Source organism: Emydura macquarii, unplaced genomic scaffold (genome assembly GCF_026122565.2).
Source record: "Emydura macquarii macquarii isolate MOO-44397 ecotype Brisbane River unplaced genomic scaffold, CSIRO-AGI_Emac_v2 contig_2897, whole genome shotgun sequence".
Taxonomy (NCBI): Eukaryota; Metazoa; Chordata; order Testudines; family Chelidae; genus Emydura; species Emydura macquarii.
This window is the reverse complement of record NW_027133034.1, coordinates 3,780,971-3,805,088: the sequence shown is the minus strand read 5'-3', so window position 1 is coordinate 3,805,088 and position 24,118 is coordinate 3,780,971. Positions and strand designations below refer to the sequence as shown.

Below are 24,118 nucleotides of genomic sequence, written 5' to 3'. Positions count from 1 at the left end.
CGTCTATTCGCAGTTTCATCAGTCATAAAGTATAACAATGGTGACTGTTAATTTTAAATGATGCTACAGATAAACCACATAGAGTGAGAGGCAGTCGGGTAGCCAGAGAGTGAATGAGTGGTATCAAGCGGAACTCACTGACAGAACAGAATTCTATCTTCAATCAGTGGGAGTTTCACCCACATATCTAAGAGCAGAACCACTCCCCCTAGTTATTAGTTTTGGACATTATTGCATAATATTAGGGAAATATTTTTGTTCTGCCGAATGGAATATTCACAATTTTCTGTAATTGGCTGACTGGCAAGACCAATTAACGCCCACTGCCCAATTCCAGTTGGGAACGGGGATGTTTGTCTTAGTGCTGACATTTTTGTCCCTTCTTGGTTCACAATGAAAAGGAAACTATTAACACAACCAAAAAGGGAAGCATCCCATCTAGGCAGCAGTGAGGAGTTTGCACGTCTCCCATGTAGTTTGATGGAAAACATGCAAGAATTGCCACTCCTTTCCTGCAGGAAGACTTCATGCTTTAGCTGCTTAAACAAACACAAAAAAAGGGCCATCTTCTAGTATATGTTGAAAAGAATAGGAAAAACACAGCAAAAATCTGTTATGAGAAGTATATTTGATAGAAATGAGTGTTTATCTGAATTGCTTTTTAGGCTTGATTTTTAGTAACTAATTCAGGAGAAAAACTTTATCCCTCTAGAAAGTGGGACTTCAGTAGAATCTGGATACAGAAAACATGCACTGCATCAGCATTTAGCAGAAAGACTGCCGTTTTCATAGTTAAAAAGCCCTGATATCAGCGTTTAAATGGGTCAGTTCCATGTATGTCTTTGTGAATAATGCAGGGCATTCCGGAAAGGGAAAGCGCCAGATAAATAGGTCTATGTTAAATTCTTCTATACATGTTCAACTGCAGGGGGCAAGACCAGACTGAGGCTTTGTGGGCCCTTTTGAAAATAAAACATGCAAGGGAGCCTTACACATACGTCCATAACCTGTGCATTGTATTTCGGGGGTGGACAGTAGTGTGCTTTTTCCTAGTGAATTGGTTTGCTGAGAGGTGGCTTATGGCACTTGCCACTGGAGATGAGGTGGAAAATGACTGGAGTCTAAATTCACCTTTCAAGTTAGGGTGGTGGCGGCTGTGTAGCAGGAGATCTAGGTCCTCGATACATGTTGTGAGGGGATGCTGAGAAGGTGTGGCCACAAAAAGTTATCTTTTGGACTCTGAATATAAATCCGTTCTAAATGAAGGAGCTGCTGCTGCTGAATCTTGTTCCTGTGTCGTTTCTGGCTATCTAAAAGATGACTGTTGCTTGCAATTAGATACAAGGATGCACTTGTGAATTCATTATACATACATTGCTCTTTCAAACAGACGGCTTTCACAGAGGGAAAGAAGAGTGTAAGCACCATGCTTCTTGCATCGTAATTGTGCCCTTATCCACAAACTGTAAACCAATAAACTAATTTATAAATGATGCAAACATTGGATCTAATCCAAAACTAATTGAAGTCAATAAAAATCTTTCCTTTCATGGGTTTGGGATGAGATCCATGAAGAACATACTGGTAATGTTTTTATCCTGGTTATCTTTATTTTGGTTAAAATTCAACAGATAGTTTTAAAAATTAGTTACTTCCTAATTTTGTGCTCATTTGGGCTTTTACAAGACATCCATGTGGACTCCCTGTAGTGAAAAATCTAATTGTCTCCCGAGATTTATTGGGCTACTTACCCAAAGGCTCTCAGGCCTGGTCTACTCATAGTTTTTATGTAAGTATAAGCACCTATATAAGTATAAGCAGTCCAAGGCCTGGTCTACATAACAGGGTTAGGTCAACATAAGCTGCCTTGCATCAACCTAGCTGTGGAAATGTCTTCACTTAAATTTGGCTCCTGCTGACGTAAGTGCCCCTCTATGCCGATTTAGTAACACTACCTCCCCAAATGGTGTAGAGTCAGGGTTGATGTAATTAGGTCGATGTAGTGTCAGTTTAGACACTGCGTTGCTTACATCAACTGTTACTGGCTTTCAGGAGCCATCCCACAATGCCCCACACTGATAATACAAGTGCTCCTTGTGAGGGGATACACTGCAGACACAGAGAGCCAAGTGTGTACACACACACACAAGCAATCTAATAGCTGCAGTGGCTGTATGCCAACATAAGTTAGGTTGACGTAATTTTTATAGTATAGACATGGCCTAACTGCATTCACCACTTTAACTATACAACCAGTACAATTGTTGTAGGTAGACAATCCTTTAGAAAAATCTTTACCTAGCATCTCTAACAAACATTTAGTAAAACAGTTATCACAGCTCTTTTCCAAAATGAAGTGTTAAGTATTTACAGCAACAGAATTCCTGTACTGCAGTTTAAATGGGTCTTTTTATTAAGAATTGTAACAAATGGAAGCAGTTTAGTTTCAATATTTTTCTGACCAATTTGGATGACTTCTGTTGACAAGCTGCTTGATGGAAAAAAAATCATTTGCACATAACTTTGCATATTTTAGTAATCACTTGTGCATAATTCTCAAAACCTTGATACATAATTCCTCAGTGTGTAATTAATGGTTCTCCTAAGGGATTTTTATTTAAGGAAATCCTCATCTAGTGTGCTTCATAACTGTTGAGATATGGAACTCTTTTATGCCTAACCTTTGCAAAATTATAAAGTGGAGAAAAATACGTTAAAAAATAAGTGATTCTTTTCTGCATTTGTATACTTGCTGCCAAATGCATGAAAGAGGCATTTCAGGATGGTCTATTTAAGCACAAAATAATAAAAGTGTCAGTGAAGCAGTTACGCTGATTTATCAGGGCAGTAAACTTGGTAATAAAGTCACATAAAGCACAACTAGCATTTTGATTCTAAAAAAGATTAGTAGCTCCCATAAAACAAAGCTATACATACTAAGCAGGCTTTACAAATTACGTGTAATGTGCATGTCAGAGATCGATAGGGCAAAAGGTAACTTCTGTGGATCTGGCAAATACTCTGCACTGTGCAGTGATCCTCACCGTATATGTTTTACATACTGAGCTGGCCAGGTTTATAAGTCAAACACTGAATAAGATGGTGATTAATGTAAACACAAGGCCTCTTTATTTTGTTTCAGCAGTACATGGGTGCTCATTCAGCACAATCAGAAACAAGCAGAACAGTGCAAAAAGCAATTCTTATTATTCCAAATATGCTCCCCCCGCCCAAATATACATAATTAGAACAGAAAGAGGAACCGAACAACATTATTTCTGTTGGATGTTTCCTCAGAAACAGTTGGAAAGAGAGAACCAGGACCTAGGTACAACAGGAACCAGGCAGATGAAACCATTGGCCAGTTTCAGTAAAACTGGCCCAAGGAGGTATAAATTACACTCTGGGGAGAAAAGGGGGCGTTGCATGAGAAGACCTGCCAGTATTGCTGCCACAATCCTCCCTGAAAGTTCCTGCCTAGGGAACAGCTTAAGTTGCACAACAGCTTCCTAGGAGCTTCCCCCCCAGGATCCTTTGAGGGGATGTGCTGCCCAGCACTGCTTCTTGTGCCCCCCGTAGCTACTGCGGTCTAGTAGAGGTTGTATGACTTGCTTTGCACAACTGCAGCCTGGTCCCTTAGTGAATTTTCTACTGTCAGTGACCTACATTAAAGTTTACATCAACATAGGTCATTGTCACCCGGAATGAACCTAACCTATTAGCTTGGAACTCTACTACATGTGGAACTGGAATATAAAGGTAAAGGGGGATAGTCTCAATGCAGATTCTCTGGGATAGGCATCCACCTAACAAAAGCCACCATCATTCCCTGTTGGCAGTCTCAGCAGACAAGCTGTTGAAGGCTCATCTACAGTAGAAGATGTTACTGTGTTTCAACACAATTGGGAGCACTTGAGTTAGGTGAGATGATGGTGACCATGACTGTGTGGTCAGTGTAGACTAGGACAAGTCACGTTAAGGCACTTGCCTAAGATGTAGGAGACCAAAGTTCAAGTCACTGCTCCAATTACCATTTATAACAAGTGGAACAACTTCAGCAAGAGAAAGTGAGAGTAAGGCCTACCACAGACTGTCCCATAGCCCAGTGTTCTCCTGCACTGTGGGATACTCAAGTTCAAATCCCTTTTCCACATCAAGCACAGGGGGGAATGGAACCTGGGTCTTCCCCATCTCAAATGAATACTCTAACCTCTGGGCTAAAAGTCATAAGGAGGGTACCTCCCACCAACAGCATTTTATGATTCTAGCCCTTTAAAAATATCTGAAATAAAACATTACTAAATGGATTTTTTTGATTCATCAAAAATTTTTGAAATTTCTGGATTAGACTTTTTATTTTTCAGAACTGCCAGGGAGCCAAAACATCAGTTATTCACCCACTGCTAATTATAATTATATTCTTGATATCCATGTAAATGTCCAGTCCCTTTTTTAATCTTGTCGAGTTTTTGGCCTCATTGACTTCTGTGACAATTTTCACCATATATGAAAAAATATTTCCATCTATCAGTTTTGAATGTCCCACATTTTAATTTCGTTCAGTGTCCCCTTGTTCTTGTGTTATGAGACACAGAGACGATCTTGACATACCGTTTCAATACTAATAATTATTTTATATTCTGTTATGTTCCCTCTTACTCACCACTTTTCTGTGGAAAATAATCCCATGTTTTTCAGTCTCTTGTCATATGAGAGTTTTTGTAGCCCTTGATCATTCTTATTGGTCTTTCCCTCTAATTCTGCAACATCCTTTTTGAGATGGGGTGACCAGTGCTGCCTACAGTATTCCAGATGACGCTGTACCATTGATTTATATAAACGTATTATAAAATTCAAAACTTGTGCATCTTGTCATGTGTTATTGATTACCTTTGGGAACATTTAAGATTATACACGTTTTGATGTCCTTGTCTCATTATGCTGGTAATAGCTTTGATTTTTAGAGCTGAAATATTCTTTAAAAAAACTCCAATTTACTTTGTCCACTTATGTTACTTTTTGTTGTGTTTAGTTGTCCACACTGTAGGCTAAATTTAAAAGCCTGTTTCCACAGAACATTTTTTAATTCAATGAAAATATTTATATACACATCAGGTTTTATAAACCTATTAAAAGCTCCCTACCTTCCCTCCCCCACAACATACATTTGAGCATAAACTACTTGACAGGGTTCCTTTAACTCTTTCTTTACTAGCAGAAATTACATTCCAGCAATGAAAACATTCAGTACAAATGAACAAATACAGTCTCTCTCCCCAGTCTACAATGCCTTCTGTTTGCAAAAATTACAGACTAACTATAAACATTAGGCCAAGGCAACATTTTAAAGTGCAGATCACCACTTGCTACACATGAATAATTCAAATAATGTTGCATAAAGCATAGGCAATATTTAGTAGCAATTTCATTAATAACTAAAAACAGTAGGTTAACAAGTGACAGTAAGATAAAGACAGATAACATTTCAAATAGATTCAATTTATAATAAATAAAAAGTGCTGGTCTTAACATAGTGCACATTAAGCGTATTTTTCCAGCAAGCTAGCCTCACACAACCCATCCTTTTTAATATTTGTCTGAACTGCATGCTGCCATTGAGTGTAAATGAAAGACACAGTCAACATAAAAGATTCCATCCACAGTCTGGGCAGACAACTAAGGTGAGTGACAACGGGAAGCAGCTGGTTATATGCATTCCAGAGATTCTCTCACCCATTTGTACTCTTGGGGCCAGATGCTCAGCTGAAGTTTACTGTGCTATGGCAAATTACACCAGCCAAGGATCTGACCCTTTCCTTAGTAGTTTCATACCTTCCCTTTATGCCTTGTGGCCAGCTCATATTTTGTTTGTGTTTATTTTTTGTGGCGGTTTTGTGCTTTGATTCGCCTTCATTTAGGCCATTTTATGTAAATGAGGTTGGGAGGGGGGCAGGATTTTGCTGGGAGTGCATCCTGCGTGTTGACCACAGCCAAGACTCAAAGTGGAACACTTATTGGTAGTAGTTTGTACTGGGGAGTCTTCCCGTAGCTGAGCCAGTTGGAGGTGGTGCTAAGCTTCATTCAGCTTAGTTATATTTTATATATCTAACATCCAGTAAAAGCAAACATTAAAAGAAGAACCAATTCCCACTCTTACTTACACTAGTGCAACTACGCAGAAGGCAAGGGGAGAACTTGGCTTATGGCCTAATAGAAGTCTTTATTTAGCCCACAAATTGGGCAGGAAAAAAGTGCAGTATAAAACTGTATGGCACTTGGTACCCGTGTAGTCTATCTCAAGCCCAGAATAAATTCCTGCAGGACAGCCATAGCTGCAAACCACACATTTTTCTAAGGACAGTCTCAAGCAATAGCTAGGAAGATTGCAATGTTTGCCTCACAGATCTTTGGTTTTGGAAGGGAGAAATGAGGCCAATTAAATCAATGGGGAAAAATGCTACCTGAATCAAGTCATGGTGCTGTCTTGGCCAGGAAAATGGATTATTATGTGGGAGATTGGAGCAGATGAAAAATAGAATTCTACACATTCTAGGAATACTTTCAAGAGTAAGAGTGTGAAAAATCCTAATCACTTTCAAGACTCGAGATATGATTAAGTATGATGGATACTAAGAAGGCTCTTTGTATCCTAATGGTAACTGAGCACTCTGAAACTAATAGTCTTTGAATTGGAGCATATGTTATCAGCAATATTGGGCCCAATCATTGTCTTAGAACACTGTGTGACAGGAGATGGATCTCCCCAGTCCAGTGAAAAAGGGGAGGTCAGCGTCCTTTGCAGCACTAAGCGATGAACTAAAGATCTGATCCAATGCCCACTGATTTCAAAAGGGTTTGGATCATGCCTGAAAATCACATGTTGGCTCAGCTTGTGAACAATTAAGTTACTCTACACAGCATTGTCTTTAAAGGCAGGTCTATATTTAAAACACTGCTGTTGCGCATCTGCACCGCGTGACTGAAGACGCTATCTACGCCGATGGAAAGGCTTCTCCCATTGGCATAGGTACTCCGCTTCACTGAGAGGCAATACCTACGTCAATGGGAGAATTCTCCCATTGAGTGTTTACACCTGGGGTTAGGTCAGTTTAACTGCATCGCTTGGGGGGGGGTGGATTTTTCACTGAACAACATAATTATACCGACCTAATTTCCTAGTGTAGACCTGGCCTAAGAGGAAAGGTCTCTGCGGATATTTAAATTCAAGTGTGCTTCCTTTGTGTTACAAAGCAATCATGAAAAAGAGGCATTAGGCCAGCAGGAAGTAAACCAACCGCCTAACCCCAGAGGCAAAATGGCTGAGCTAACACATAGGAATGTGTGCACTTCAAGGCAGGAGTTTAATCACAGACTTTTTCAAAAATAAAAAGGGCAGCTTTAACTGGAAACGAACCAGACTGGGATTATGCCTGCTTCTGTGCTCAAACACAGATAATAGTTCCTGACAAGCACTTGCAGGAACAAATACATTCTGTAAATTTAGACTGCTTTGGTTTTGTTATTAAGGAATTATAAATACTGTGAACAGACAAGGAAAATTTATGGATCCTTTCTTTTTATCCACTAATTTCTCTCATAAAAAGGAAAAGGTTTTTATACAAACCTTCTTGATCATTTGGACAGTTGTGACAATTGGGGTGGGATACCTTGCCTTTTCTAGCCTTAAAATCTATGCATTTTCTTTACCAAAATTTGGTCCATGCAGAAATCATGAGTCTGATCTCTCACCAGTTTAAGTCAGGAGTAACTCCACTGAAGTCAATTTAGTTAATGGATATAATTTGCTGTGTGTGAAGAGAAGCAGGCCCATGGTTTCTAGGCTTAGAACAGAACTAAAAACTTGAGTTCCATTTGGCTCTGGCAATCTGTGAGCACCAGACAATTGCACGTTTTTTATCTGGAACCTCTGCTAAGGTACGCCTACAATGCAAGAGAGGGTATGATTGTAGCACTGGTGGGTATACCCGCACTAGCTTTCATCTAGATAGCATGAATAATAATAGTGTAGATGTGGCTGCATGGGATTCAGTACAGGCTAGCAACCAGGGTATATACAGGCAAGCTGTACTCTCATTACTAGCCCATACTACCATGTTACTATTTATAACCTGTGCTAGCTAGATTAGAACTAATGAGAGTTTACCCACTTGTGCTACAATCACACTTTCACTTGCAGCATAGATATACCTTTAGACCTAGGAAGCAGGGCGCACACACTATCAAACAACAATCTTTACTTTTTGTTTAACATAGACTTGCAGTTCCTTACAAATACATGTTTTTTTGTTACATCTCTATTGAAAAATGATGTTTTAAACTAAAGGAAAAGATATTTTATAAGTCAGAGCATTCCAAAACTTTTAAAAGAATATTCCAAATTTGTGAACTCGAGAAAGGACACTCAGTTTCTCATACTGAGTGACAATATTACAGAAACTGCATTGTCAAATGACATTCATTATTTGCAAAATTGATTTGCTGGTATTTTCTAGATTCAGATGGATCAGGGACCTGGAGTTTTGTCACTGTTGTTAACACTTCCTACATTTTCATGGTTGGATGGTGCTTATACAAAAAGGAGCAATTGTTGCCCTTGCTTTCTCTCCCGCCCGCCCCCACCCTCCCAATGCTTATAGATGTGATTTGTAAAGATGGACTTAAAAGCCTTTTTCCTCTTACAAATGTGATAATATTGGTAAGGTAAGTTGTAATCTAACAAGGCTTGTAATTATTTTGCAAATTAATAGCATTAACCAAAGAAAGTGAGGTTTCACTCTTGACAATGAGGCATTGCATTTAACCCAGATGCAGAATGATCCATAGAATGTTTTGCAGAAGGGAAATGAAATTATACTGAACTTGAAAAAGGAACCACTTGCTTGCCAGCCACATATACTTCACTAATATTCCGATCATCACCTGAAACAATAAAGCCAAAAGATTTTTGCATAAATCTACATGTCTTATGCAACTAGTGTAAGTGACACAATATTCAGCACCAGGTGTGGAATTGATCACTTCCAAAGACTGCAGCACACAGCCCCCTCTTGGACTGGGAAAGGGTTCATGAGCCTTCTATTAAGAATTCCATACCCTGCCCTGAATCTTGAGAGAATGAAACAGCCAGTGCTAGTTCTGTACAACTAAAGGCTGGTCTATGCTCATTTTTGCACCGGTTTAACAATTTGGTTATTCAAACAATTTAGTTAAATTGATGCAAAAATTGAATGTAGGTCAGCCCTTAGTCCAGCCAATCCCACAGAAAGCGTGGGTAATGTATTCATGAGAAATGACTTCCCATCTTTCTTCCTGAAAACAAAGGCACACTAGAGACCAATTCATGAAAGGGCATTAGGCTTTGTATAGACTGGGCAAGAGATTTGTGTTTAAAAAAGTGATTAATGCACTGTTAAACAGCACTTAGCTTCCAGTGTCAACACAGATAGTCATGGTTAAAAATCTGCTAGCTGGTTGGGTTAACCTTAGCCTAGAAGATCATTATAACATTGTGTAAAACAGTATAACCATATAACAAAGCAAAAATGCTTATTTAAACATTTGTGATTAAAAAAAAAAAAGGAAAAGCAATCCATCTCTTCTCTATTATGTCAGAAGATTATCTAGATAAGTATGAGAAAAAGAGAATTTTTCTGTATAATGAAGGCTGGGACATACCTAGATACAGGAACTTCTGGATAATATCCTGAAAATATGGAAAAAGCCAAAGTTTCAGAAAGCAGTTCCTCCCCTCTCAAAACACAACTTATGACTGTATGAGACTAGAAGAAGGCTGCCAAGACAAATTCTCATAATACATGCTTTTTAACTGTAAAATCAAAATTTAATTTGTCTATTTGCTAATAACTATGTATATTTTAAATAGAGGTTATATCTCTTCAAAGAGCCAATATCAGAAAAACGTGCCACTATAAATTGGATAACACTTCAACAAGTATACTGTTCAAGTATAACATTTCCCTCTCCCCATTCTTTTGTCTTCCCACTGATCAGCTAATAACTGTTTATTTCTGTCCAGTAAAATCTTTGTTTTTTTCTCTTTACCAAATGAACCTAGCTAAAAGATTATGCTAGCATTAGAAAAAAAGACTTATATCACTGAAATCAACAGGTTCAAATTCATGCAGACTGGCAGAGGCCCTGGGGGTTTTTCGCCTTCCTCTGTAGCATGGGGACTGGGTCACTTGCTGGTAGATGCTCTGCACCTTGAAGTCTTTAAACCATGATTTAAGAACTTTAATAACTCAGTCATAGGTCAGGGCTCCATTACAGGAGTGGATGGATGAGGTTCTGTGGCCTGCGTTGTGCAGGAGGTCAGACTAGATGATCACATTGGTCCCTTCTAACCTTAAAGTCTGTGAGTCTATGTCACTAGACTTCAGTGGAACAATCCTAGGGATTATTTTTACTAGAGGTAGGTAAATCCTGCAATGGGATAATGCCAATGTTCAGGAGCAGCTGGTAATTAGGGACTAATGGGGCTAGCCTCACCAATATTGTCACAGTTGTCAACCACATTACAGACGCTGAGTAATATGGCTGAAATACTGTATGATGCAGTATGCTCGCTGTCCCTAAGGTGCTCCTGAAGGGATTGGTGATGCTTCAGCCCCTGAATGCTACAGCACCCCGTCCTGCCTCCTGGATCTGCAGCATTTTTTTTTTCAGTAACTTTCTGAAGCATTTCAATAACTCAGTGCTTTGATTACCTCAAAAGTGTCAGCAGCAAACAAGTCAAAAGGACTGTCTGAAGCCTTGGGGTTGATGAGCAGTGCATCGAATTCTTTGCCAACTTCAAAGTTTCCAATCACATCATCTAGTCCTAGGGCTGTGAAAGAAAATTAATTAATAAATGAGCCTTCATCTTCACATTCCACTTTCCACTATGTGCAAGTATCTGGCAAAAATTGTTTGAGACTTACATCCAGATGGAAATTGCTATGAGGAAAAACAAACCTTTAAAATAGTGAAAAACAAGGTTACTTACCAGTAACTGATGTTCTTCAAGACGTGTTGCTCATGTCCATTCCACTATAGGTATGTGCACGCCTTCGTGCACAGCTACCTGGAACTTTTTTCCCCTTAGCAGGCTCTGTAGGGCCGGCTCCGGCGCCCCCTGGAGCCCCACACACATGCCACGGTATATGAGGTGCTGCCGGCCCTAAGTCCCCTCAGTCCCTTCTTTCTGCCAACTCCGGCAGTGGGGACGAGGGGTGGGTTGTGGAATGGACATGAGCAACACATCTCGAAGAACATCAGTTACTGGTAAGTAACCTTGTTTTCTTCTTCGAGTGCTTGCTCATGTCCATTCCACTATAGATGACTAACACAAGCAATATCTTTGGAGGTGGGTCGGAGTTACCGGTGAGCTGCCCTCAGCACCACTCCGCCAAATCCCGCATCCTCTCTTGCCTGCTGGACGATGGCGTAGTGGGACGTGGAGATATGCACCAACGACCAGGTAGCAGCTTTGCAGATGTCCTGCAGGGGTACTCTCTTCAGGAAGGCTGTAGATGAGGCTTGAGCTCTGGGTGAGTGCGCTGTGATGGTTCCCGGAAGCGGCACCTTCACCTGCTCGTAGTAGAACTTGATGCATGATGTAATCCACGAGGAAATGCGCTGGGTGGAGATAAGCCTTTCATCCGGTCGGCCACTGCGATGAAGAGCTGCGTCGATTTCCGGAACGGCTTTGTGTGCTCAATGTAGAAGGCCAGGGCTCGTCTCATGTCCAGCGAATGCCATCTCCTCACCTCCTCCGAACCGGGAGGTTTGGGAAAAAACATGAGGAGAAAGATATCTTGATTACAATGAAATTGGGAAACCAACTTGGGTAGGAAGGTCAGATGCAGCCTCAGCTGAACCTTATCTTTATAGAATACTGTATAAGGGGGCTCTGAGGTCAAGGCCCTAATCTCGGAGACCCTCCTGGCTGAGGTAATGGCCACCAGGAAGGCTGCCTTCCATGAAAGGCCATGAGGTGCAGGGAGTCCAGGTCTGGGTGCAACAGGTGACCGTGGTCCTGGGATGGAAGGTCGTGCCGCCTCAGGGGTTTCAGGGGTGGGGCGATCGAAAGATCCAGCAGCATGCTGAACCAGTGCTGTCTCGGCGAGGCCGGAGTGATGAGTTTAACGTTCGCCCTGTCCCTCTTTATTTTCAGCTGGACCTTGGGTAGGAGCGGAATGGGCGGAAATGCATACATGAGGGTCACCGTCCAGTCCATGAGGAACACATTGGAAATCGACCCAGTCTTGTGACCCCGGAGCGAGCAGAACCTTGGACACTTTGTGTTCCAGGCCGATGCGAATAGGTCCAGTTGGGGAATGCCCCACTTCTGGAAGATCATAGCCACCACCTAAGAGTGCAACGACCAGTCATGGCGGGGTAGAAATGACCTGCTGAGGCAATCCGCCTCGTCATTCCTCACTTCCGGGAGGTGAGAGGCAGTCAAGTAGAAATCGTGCCTCACGGCAAAGTCCCACAGACAGATAGCTTCCTCGCAGAGGTCCAAGGAGCGCGCTCCCCTCTGACTGTTTATATAAAACATGGTTGCGGTGTTGTCCGTCAGCACCTGCACCACTCTGCCTGTCAGAAATTGGAGGAATACCTTGCACGCTAGGCGAATGGCCCTCAGCTCCTTCACACTGATGTGCAGGCGTCTCTCCTCCCCCGACCAGAGCCCCTGAGTGCCTAGGTTGACGCTGATCTGGGCTCCCCATCCTACGTCTAAAGCGTCGGAAATTAGGATGACTGATGGAACCAGTTCCCTGAATTGAACGCCCTTCATCAATGCCCTGGGAGTCTGCCACCAGTTTAGAGAGGCTAGGACGGACAGAGGAACTGTGACCACCCGGTCCAATGGGTGTCTGCTTGGAATATATACCGAGGCCAACCATGCCTGAAGTGGTCTGAGCCTCAGGCAAGCTAGTCTAACTATGTACGTGCAGGCCGCCATGTGGCCTAACAGCTGTAGGCAGTGCCTGACTGTTGTCATGGGGCATTGGTGCAGCTAGGAGATGATAGAGACCATCGCCTCGAAATGTGGCTGAGGCAGGAAGGCTCTGGTCTGGGAAGTGTCCAGGGTAGCCCCAATGAACTCTATTCATTGCACTAGGGTTAGTGTGGACTTCTGCTTGTTTACGAGCAGTCCCAGCCTGTTGAACATGGAGCGAGTGTCACGCTTTCCTGCACTTGGGACCTGGACCTGCCCCTGATCAGCCAGTCATCTAGATAAGGAAAAATTTGCACACCCTTTCGTCTCAGGTGGGCAGCCACTACCGCCATGCACTTGGTGAACACCCTTGGAGCTGAAGATAGGCCAAAGGGCAGGGCTGTAAACTGACAGCCACCGTGAAGCGAAGAAAGCGCCTGTGGTTGGGGAGGATAGACACATGAAAGTATGCGTCCTTGAGATTGAGGGCGGCATACCAGTCTCCTGGATCCAGGGAAGGGATTACGGAGGCTAGGGAGACCATGCAAAACCTGAGTCATTTGACATATTTGTTTAGACGATGCAGGTCTAATATGGGTCTCAGACCCACCTTTGCCTTGGGGATGAGGAAGTACCTCAAATAGAACGCTTCCCCCTTCTGCCTTGAGGGACCATTTCCACCACTCCCAGGTTGAGGAGGGTGTCCACCTCCTGCAAGAGGAGATGCTCGTGAGAGGGGTCCCTGAAGAGGGACGGAGGGAGAGGGTTGTTGGGGGGGTAGATGTAAACTGTAGGGCATAGCCCCCTGAGACTACCCAAAGGACCCAACGGTCCGAAGTGATTTTTGCCCATTTGGGATAGAAGGGACCTGTCAGGAAGGGGCGGGGAAGATCCAGGAGAGCAGTCGGTGTGCCACCCTCAGGCGCACCATCAAAATTGCCTCCTCTGGTTGCCCGACCTCCTGGGGGCCCCTGCTGGGGAGCTGAGGACGAGCTAGGGGGGCTGATTCCATCTTCTAAACCCCCTATTCCTATTCCTATAGGGTTGAAAAGACTTGGGCGGAGGCCTTGGCTGCTGCTGTGCCTGGGGCCGTGACTGACGACTGGAAAACTGGGGCGTGTAAAGGCCAAGGGAGCGATGCATGTCCCTGGAGTCCTTTAGACCATGCAACTTCGCATGGGTCTAGTTGGAGAATAGGGTGGAGGCTATGGCCCTGCCCGTCGAGTCAGCAGCATCGCAGGATGTCTGGAGCACTGCCCTAGCTACTGCGGTTCCTTCCTCCACGATGGTGCTTAAGTCTGCAGCCTGGTCCTGGTGCAGGGCCTCAGCGAACCGCCTGAGGGAGTCCCACAGGTTGAAATTATATCTGCCGAGGAGGGCCTGATAGTTGGCAATCCTGAACTGCAGGGCTGCTGTGGAATAAACCTGTTTCCCAAACAAGTCCAGCTTCTTATTGGGAGTGGACCCTGGCTGACCTTGCCTGTCTCACTGGTTAGCCACGTTTACTACCAGGGTTCCCGGGCAGGGGTGTGTGAACAAATACTCAAACCCTTCAGCTGGGACATCATAATTTTTCCTCGGCCACTTTTGACATAGGGGTGACCGAGGAAGGGGTTTGCCACAGGGCCTTTACAATCTTAAGGACCCTTTCGTAGACTGGGAAGGCCACTCTCACTGGGACAGCCACGGCCAGCACATTAAAGAGGCTATCTTCGGCCTCTTTTAACTCCTTCACCTCCAGCCCCAAGTTGGAGGCCACCCTCTTGAGCAGCTCCTGGTGCGCCCTGAAATCCTCCAGTGGCACCGAGTGGTCCCGGGAGACTTCTTCCTCTTCACCTGATGAGGCAGTCTGCTGAGGTGCGTCCTATGGGTGAGTCCCCTCCTGACGAAGGGTTGCACCTGCTGAGGGTCCCTCCATGGGGTCCGACTCCTCGTCCAAGGAGTAGTGTCTACAGACCTTCTCCTGTGCCAGAGGCACAGACTGCACCCCCAATGACATATGGATTGGGGCCCCGGCCAATTGTTTAAGGCCATTGTTATGGCCATTGTCCCTGGGGCCAACCCAGAGCTGACTGCGCCACAGGCTGTGACATGTTGTGGGGGCGTCGGCTCTCCCGAAAACTGTCCCCCCTGGGAGACCTCAAGTCATCCTCATAGTCAGAGGCCCTGGATCAGTGGTGCCGTGTACATCCTTGGTCCCAGGCACCCTTCCGTGCCGGGGACTGCCCTCTCGATGCCTCCGACCTGGAGGATGATGAGGACTGCCGCCGTTGCCGCAAGCGGTGCCGACAAACAGAGGTGCGCTCCAAAGAGCTAGAGGTACCGGAACGTCATCTCGGTACCGATGATTTCCACTGTCGCTTGCCTTGTGGCCCAGCAGACACCTTCGGTGACCGAGGTTGGCACAGCTCCAAACTCCTTGGTGCCGATGCAGACTCCAGCAACCTGTTTCTGTGTCGTGGACTGCGCGGTGCCGGGTCTTCCTCCGGCGACTGGGTTCCCCACCATCTCGGTGTGGGCAAACTCCTTGGTACCATGTCCTCCAACGGCGACCGGGTTCTGCGCCATCTAGGTACGAGCAAACTCCTTGGTGCCGGGGATCTGGGACAGGAGCTGTTCGAGCGCCTCCTGGCAGACCTCAACCGGTGCCGCCTCCTGGCATGCACTGCCTCCAGTGCCGGGGATCGACGTCGATGCCGAGAGGGGGACTCCACGTCCGGTGCTGGGGCAGGTCAGCTTGATGATGCCGACCTGAAGCAACTACTGGGGGAGCGGCTCTGCTCTACCCTCGGAGACCGTCCGGCGGGAGATCTTCCTCCCTGTACCGGGGATCTCCACAGCCATTCAGGGGGACCCAACGCAGGTTTACCCCGTGACACTGGCTCCTTCTCCCTCAGTGGAGGGGGGGCGGGGCGCGGAGATGGCGTAGGCAAGGCCAACAAGGCTCTTGCCGCCTGAAAAGCCTCCAGTGTCGACGGCGTCAACTGGGGCACTCTCCCACTCCCAGGAGTCGGGGAAGCTCCCTGACCAGAGATGCAGGCACTGGAGAAGACTCGACAGGTGAGGTCCAGTGCATCTCCGAACTTGACTCTGCCCATACCGACAGCACAGGGGAATGTCCGCGCTCCGCACGCTGCTTCTTCCTCTTCAGTGCTGGCAATGTTGCACGGTGCCGAGTTGAGAGTGGTGCTGGTGATGCCGAGGTGGAGCAGGCCGGTACGGACGCCAGGCAGAATGCTGCCTCCATCAACAGGGCTTTCAACCGGTTCTCTCGGTCCTTTTGAGTCCTCGGTTTAAAAGCCCTGCAGATCTTCCACTTCTCTTTTCTGTGGGCTTCCCCCAAGCACTTAAGGCAGCGGTCGTGGGGGTCACTGAGTAGGAAAGCCTTCCCACAGGAGTCACATGGCTTGGATCCCGGCAACCGGGGCATAGCCCGGCCCCTCGAAGTCCTTGCCTTATCTCTAACTACTCTTAACAACACTTAACAACTACTAAACTAACTAAAACTAACTTAGAATATCAAACAAGTCCGAACAAGGGGAATAGTTCTTGCTGAGGGCAAGGCTAGTTCCAGCAACCATCACGGGTGGAAAGAAGAAACTGAGGGGGCGTAGGGCTGGCAGTGTCTCATATACCGTGGCACGTGCGTGGAGCTCCAGGGGGTGCCAGAGCCCGCTCTACAGGATCTGCTAAGGGGAAAAAAGTTCCGGGTAGCTGTGCACGGAGGCACACTTCATTAAATGTCTTTTTGTTTTGTTTGTTTTGTTAAATGTCTTTTTGTTTTACCTCTTTAACAGCGTCCCATATGTAGGTTCCACTGTGTCATCAAGTGATTGATTATTCTAATTTCAAACACCAGGATGAATAATCGTTACATTTCCAAAATTCCTTTTGTCCTGAAGAATCCGAAAGCACTTTAAAGCTATGTACTTCTAGGACTACTGAAATTCAGCCACTTATGGGGATAATATGGACATAATACTTGCCTATCTCAAGATGGGGATGTTAGGCTTAGCTCATTAATGTCTGGAATGTATGTATGTATTATTATTCTGGAGGGTGTAACAACCAATAAGCACACAGATCATAACAGTTAGGGAAAATTTTGGACCAGGACAATGGAACACATCACTAATTTATATAAAAAGTGTCACAGGATGTCTAATGTCCACACAGAGAAGTTGTTTTACAACATAATTTTATGCAATAACAATCTACTCAAGCATCATAGGTGCAAATGTTTTTTTTAAAATGGAATGATACTTGCAATATAATGGGCTTAAACTATAAATAAAAATTGGTTTGTGTACTCAGACTAGCTTTGCAACTCCCCACCCCCAATTGTCCTAGATGTTTGCACAACCTCACACTTTCTTCATAAGGTTCACGCTAGCCTGATTTTTCTTCCCCAAGATCTGATCTAACAGACCATCATATACAGTCCGATCATGCATGGTGCTGAGTTCCCTTAAATGGAAGCTGAAAGCGCTGAATACCTCATAGAAGTATGTGAAACTCTAATTCTCTAGCTTAAAGTGTGTAGAGCTAAACTGTCCTTGCCAGGATTTGGTGTGAGTAGTGTAGCTAGTGCAGCCCTGAACCTGAACACAACATGGCCTCAGTCCTGCAACTGGATCTGCATAGGTAGTGTCTGCATAGAGCCCTACTGACTTCAAGCATTTATCTGTGCAGAGCCATTTGCAGGATTGAAGCCTAAAAGCCTTCTCCTGTAGACAACTCCTGGGCAAATTCCAGTTATGTAGTTATTACTTTTTGCCTGCAGACGTGTCGTGCTATAGTCCAATCAGATAAAGCATTCTTCATTTAGAGCCTGACTCAATGTCTAATGAAGTCAATTGAAAAACTCAAATTGATTTTAATGGGCACTGGATTAGCCCCTTCAGTTTCAATGATGGGTGTCTACATACTTTGTAATTAAGGTGAGCATGTCTTCAGATTGCTTTGGGCTCTTTGGATGAAATTGCTCTTTATAAAGTCATTTGTTCTCAACTAAAACACAGCAAAAATTCTGTTGTGATGTTACTGAGTCTGCAACCAGTTTATATTTTTCTGGTTCATCTCTAACTGATCTAGCATTCAGTAGGTAAATCTCACAAGAAGGTGCTGGAAATAAAGCCTTGCTGAAAAGAACTCCAGATTCTTTAAAGCTGTACATTGTCTGCAGAATTGTTCCTTGCACTTGGCCAGCAGATGATGAAATGAAGGCCAAATAGAGGGTTGTAAGGCTTGTTTTATTTGTTAGCAAGGTTCCTTTTTTTTTTTTTCTTTCTTTATTATTTTGAGCCTCATACAGTAATATAAAATAGCAGCCCTTTGGGTCTGATTTTCAGAAGTGCTGAGCGTCCACAATCTCATTTGAAGTTAATGGGATTTGCTCGGCACCTCTAAAAATCAGGGCTTTTGTCATTCTAGTCTCCTTTGAAATGATCTAGGATAACTTTATGTTTGTATGAATAATTTGTAACGTGAAATAAACTTTACAAACACCCCAAAATTATCTGAGAAGTCCCTGGGCATTGGAACTGCATAGGGTGTAATATCAACACAGAATTTGCTATTTTGTTTTTTTAAATGGTTAATGGATAGCAAGGGAATTTCAGTCTTTGAAGAAATTTGAGAGCCACAGACATTTCACAGCATTACCGAGATTTTTTTAAAAATATCATAAATGATAAAACGTTAACTTTGTGGAACATAGTTTTGAATGTAATTAAACACCAAAGGTATGTCTACACAGTACGAGACAACCATGGCTGGCCCATGCCAGCCAACTCAGGCTCAGGCTGCATAACTGTAGTGTAGATGTCCAGCCCCACAGCCTAAGCCCAAGTCAGCTGGCATGGGCCAGCCGTGGGTTTTTCTTTGCAGTGTAGACATACCCCTAGTTCACCTGAAAGCGCATAGTGAGATTTTTCTCTAGTGTGCCTAGTGCAGTTTCTATGCTAAACACAAGAGGGTACTAAAAGAACAGTAGTCACAGCAGTCAAATGTAATAAGAGAGTGTAGCAGATGTCAACAAAAAGAAATCTATATAATCCAGAGTTAACCAAACTGCGGAGATGTAAGGGAGATAGCAGGGGGTTGTGTAAATAATTAATTTATGAAAAAGAAAAAGACAAAAAGGCAATTCAATAAAATTTAAATAATTTTGAAAAATCAATATGTAACATAAGCTATATAATGGTGTGCCTCTTTAAAGACACCAGATTACTGGAACCTGAGAACCTCAGTTAGTGGTTAAATGTAGACTAGTGCACGATATGACTGAGGACAGTACCTCTGCTAATTAAACAGTATTAATTATGTATCTTGGGTTTGCTTTCCACTAAACAGTATAATCATAGAATCATAGAAGATTAGAGTTGGAAGGGACCTCAGGAGGTCATCTAGTTCAACCCCCTGCTCAGAGCAGGACTAACCTCGGTTATATTAAAAACCATATAGAAAACATGAAGTGTAAGAATTCATTCAAAACATATCATTAACTGGAACACCGGATGTGCTGGCTATACTGCTATAGGCTAAGGAGTCTCACAAAAAACATGTTGCATATGTTGTTTATAGTTTGTTGGAGCTCAGGTCTGGCTCAGAAGTGATTTGGCAAGAAGGATTGTTTTGTTTTGGCAGTTTGTCCCAATGAGGACTCAAAAAGAGGAAAGAAAATGCATGAATGTGATGACAAATATAAGATTATGGTTTTACAGCAATTGTGCAATGTTTTGAAGTGTTGGCAGCCTAGAATACAAAGCCTTTAAGTTACTGCGACATTTAGAAATCCATCATCCTCCAGTGAAAGAAAAGTCTGAGGATTTTTTCAAAAAATTAAATAAAGTACTTAAAAATTAACAAGATTCAACTACTCAAACTGGCTTTACTGCCTTTCTGCCATCATACTGGTATCTCCATGAATCACCTACCAGTGTTAGGTTCATACCACTTCAGAAAATCTTATCTTTCTCTGCACAACATATGTGGTTGCAAAAGTCAGAGGCTAAAGCAGTTACCAAACTGAAAGGAAGGCCATTGTCAAATCAGTGATGGACCAATGGGAGGCAGGGAAAGGCGGAAAGGGGCCAGACCCCTGGGTACCAACCTGGGAGGGGGAGCACCAGCTGAGCCCTTCAGAATGGGCAGGGGGTGAGGGATGCAGGAGGCTCTGATGGGCTGCTGGATGGAGCCCAGGGGCAGGCAGTGGGCAGGGAACTGTGGGAGACCAGAAGGAGGAACTCCCTCCCGCTACCTCCTGGCAGCGGGGCGAGGCCGCCCCGCTCAGATGGGAGCTGGTGCAGGACCTGATTGGGCTGCGGGGCTGGAGCAGGAGAGGCAGGTGCCGCACGGCAGGTAAGTGCAGGGGGGGAGCGTCAGTGGAGCCTGGCCAGAGCCGGGGGAGATGCCACCATGAGCATCCAAAAGTCCCTGGGGCGCAGAAGGAAAGTGGCATGTCTCCCCCACAAGTACAGACCCAACCCCTCCCCGGGGCAGCTGAGGGATGGTGCCAATTGGTGGGAGCCAAGGACCCCTCCTGCCCTGCGCAGGAGGCCTGGGGGGGGAGGGGCGGAGGGCAAATGCAAACACTGGCCCCATGGTATGCCACTGTGTCAAACAACTCCATATTGGTGCCAGAAGTTCTAAGTGTAGGGATCCTAAAATATGGCCCCATTTTAAGAACAGAGGACTGTATACTGCAAAGTTGTGATCAATGCATCACATACATATTCTAGAGAAAGAAAAAAATGTTTCTTTACCTTGGCTCCCTCCAAGAGTTGCTAGTCGGAAAGCTTCTTTAAGGGTTAAGCCTGTCTGTGTCTTGTTCACTTCATTAATTTGAAGGACATTAGATACAGACATCGTTCTCCTGATAGCATCAAGCATGGAAGCTGAATACCCACCAGCAACGTCTACAATAGATCAAAATCTTAAAAATTAGCTTTTCGGGATAATGATCTGGGTGGAAACGGTATGAGTTTTAATTTAATATTACGTAATGGCAAACAAGATAAGGTTCATCATTATGCTCGGTCTTCAAGAAGTCTATTGCAGAATTCCTAAAGAAGGTTTTATTATATTTGCATGATCATTTCTATAAGGATAATACAGATCATATACAGAATAATATTATTTTCCTATAATCTAGAAAATCATAATTCCAGACTGCACTCCAGTTATTTCTGACTAGTAGAACAAAACTATCCTCATTCACTTTCAAAACATTTCTCTACATTTTTTTGACTACTTCTAGATGCAAGGTAGTGGAAAATCAGGTCCACTGATTGGGAGCATGTTAATCCTTTAATGTGAATATGTGGCTAGCCATTTGTGCACTAAATAGACTTTAAAATAAGGGGTTCCACAGTAAATTACTAACCTGTGCCAAGACCAAGCTTCACATTGTGCTTTAGAACATTTCGTACATTTAAAATGCCACTGCACAACCTGGATTGGAAAGAAAAAGATACACACAAAAAAATTAAAAGCTTGTTCCAGCAGTCAAGCAGGATGTCGGTGGGGATTTTGCCTGAGTGATGACAGACGAGGGCCCTGAGACATTGCCATAAAACAGTCTTTTCAATATACAAAGCATTTCCCAAAATGTATGTAAAAGATGAGTCCTACACAATAGAAATAAACAATTTGTGTTCACAAACCTGAATTATAAAACCTTGATCATTAAAAGGATAAAGTAAAATTTAAATAAAAATTCACAATGACACTTCTGTAGTCTCATATTCATTGAGTGCCTCACTTTTTGAAAGTCTGGGCCTTAAATATATTCAGGAAAGAAGGCAAAGAGGGCCAAAAATCAAAAGCAGAAATGAAGTAGTGTTAATTACACATAGGTAATGTGTAACTTAGTGCCATAAAGGAATCAACTGACAGGAAGGGAAAGTTCCATGGCAGTTGGAAGATGGTTGACAGGGATTATTGAGCCACACATAGAGGGCGTTAGGAGCATGGACAGCGATTGCTTGGACGATGGTATATTTGGCACACCACCAAGGATTGTTTCAGGGCCGAGACTGATGACCACAGCTCTCCAGACAGCTCATGAAGGGACAATGGTTACATTACACAAGAGAGTAGCGAGCTAGAGGAGAATAGATGGCCATAGAAGCAAACTGAGGAGGCTATGAGTTAAGGCAAGAAGGGGGGCTAGATTCCCTGCTTCTTTGACTTACATGTCTTCTATCCTTTGGCATGTAAATAATACCAGTGGAGATTTCTTTAGGACCTGATTTTGATCTCACTTGCACCAGTGTAAGTCAGGAGTAACTACGCTCAAGTCAATAGGAGTGGTTGGGTGCTTTTGAAAATCAGGTCACTTATTTAAGTGCCTAAATATAGACTAAGCCTAGCTTTAGGCTTCCATTTTTAATATCTTGGCCTTCTTCTTTACATATATATATATATTGAAGTGATATGTTGCTGTAGAAAGTCAAGGTGGTTGATTTATAAATATGAAAAATTAAAACAAAATCCATTTTATGATTATAAAATCTGTTTCAGGAGAGCAGTTGAAACAAATCTGGGACTCCGTATCGAGTCAAATAATTGAGGCTATCTGGCTGCAGGGCCTGTCTAGCTCTAGGGAAATTATGCAAAGCTCTAATGTAGACCCACTGCACTGAGCAAAACAGGGCTTGCCACAATGTGACTCATCTCGGTAACGTGCATTGACAGTGTTCCCAAGGTAATTCACACCTGTGCAAACCCTAATGTAAACTAGCATGGCACTAGAGCTGAGCAGGAACTGGAATTTCTCTTCCATGGGCAATTCCATGATTTTGACATTTATTTTCATTCCAGATAAGAACACAACCAGAAAATTGAGAAATTTTCTGCAAAATATTTTGTTTTAGAGTCAAATGTTTTCTTCAAATGTTGATATTTTTATAATATAAAATAAATTTTGAAACAAAAAGTTGTTTTGAAATGAGAAATTAAAATATTCCATTCCAAAGAGAATGTTGCCAGAATGCTTTGCTTCAATTTTTTAAAATGAAATTTAATCAAAATCGACATTTCAGAAAGCTTCAATTTTGACAAAACAGCATTTTTTGATTGAAGTGTTCCGTTGGGAAATTTCTGATCAACTCTACATTCTCCCCCTGTACCTTCCCCAAACTGGTTGGCCACGTCTGATGGGTGCTTTTCAGTCCTACAAGGAATATGAGGAAAGAATAGGAACTAATGTCTGAGTTTGTGTAGAGAGTGAGGGGAACAGTAAATGGGGATTCTTGTTAAACCAGAGGTAAGGGTGGGGATTTCCTACTAAATCTGTTATGTGCTTCAACCAGAGCAATGTACTAAAAGGGAAGATACCTCAGTTCTCACAGTTCAATGGATGACCAAAGAGCTCTCAGTCAGCACAAAGCAGTTCCTAATCCACATCATGCAGCAATGGAACATGAGCAAGTAATCCTCACTCTAGTATTTCAGGCTACTCCTGGTGGACTATGGTCCTATAAACCAGGACACCTATTCACTGCAGGTAGAAATGACACCACGAAACCACAGCCCTGTCTATTGTATCCCACTAGCTATATCTTAACTTACGAAATGTTTGAACCGGGGCAATGGGCAATTGCAGCTCCTCGAAGACTAAAAAGTTTCAGTTCTTCGTCAGAGAGATGACAGCCGTGGGCCATCACCGTCTAGAGAGAAACAACATAACACAGAAATTACTTATTTTTTTGCCTGTGAATTTATTATTTTGTTTTCATTATCCAAAATGCCATTTCCCATTGTCAGAGGTGAAGTGTGCATTAAGGACCTGATCCAATACCTATTGAAGTCAGACGAAACCTCCCATTAATTTCATTGAGCATTGAATCAGGCCTTAAATGATTTAATCATTTCCCCTGGCTTTCTCTTCTTTCTTTAGAGGAAAAATAGTGGAGCTGGTTCTTGCCCTGGTTCTACAGTTGTCATGCAGGAGCTGCAAGGGACCGGGCATGAATTCCCCAGGTGCATGAGCAGTACAGGGCTGATGTAAGTAAACTTACATTGCACCCCTCACAGGCCCTGAAACAGGGAATATGCTGGGGTAAATTGAGGGCATGAGGGTAGCACTCAACACAATAGAGATTCTGGGCTACTTTTTAGGAGTAACTTCTTTCCTGCATTTCCCTC

At 43.5% G+C, this 24,118-nt stretch overlaps 1 protein-coding gene across 4 annotated transcripts in view; it reads right to left on the bottom strand.

Annotated features, from left to right (window-relative positions):
- Window positions 1-3,102: 3,102 nt before the first annotated feature.
- Window positions 3,103-24,118, bottom strand: part of GDA (guanine deaminase) — a 56,031-nt gene continuing 35,015 nt past the window's right edge. For 3 of the 4 annotated variants that reach the window (XM_067568465.1, XM_067568462.1, XM_067568463.1), the window contains 6 exons: window positions 23,543-23,640; window positions 21,354-21,421; window positions 20,734-20,886; window positions 10,749-10,867; window positions 9,697-9,724; window positions 3,103-8,940 (listed from right to left, as the gene is read on the bottom strand). In XM_067568465.1, the coding sequence (XP_067424566.1) occupies window positions 8,870-8,940; window positions 9,697-9,724; window positions 10,749-10,867; window positions 20,734-20,886; window positions 21,354-21,421; window positions 23,543-23,640 (537 nt within the window). In that variant the 3' untranslated portion in view covers window positions 3,103-8,869. The remainder of the gene's footprint in view (window positions 8,941-9,696; window positions 9,725-10,748; window positions 10,868-20,733; window positions 20,887-21,353; window positions 21,422-23,542; window positions 23,641-24,118) is intronic. The other variant, XM_067568464.1, reaches the window with a different exon arrangement.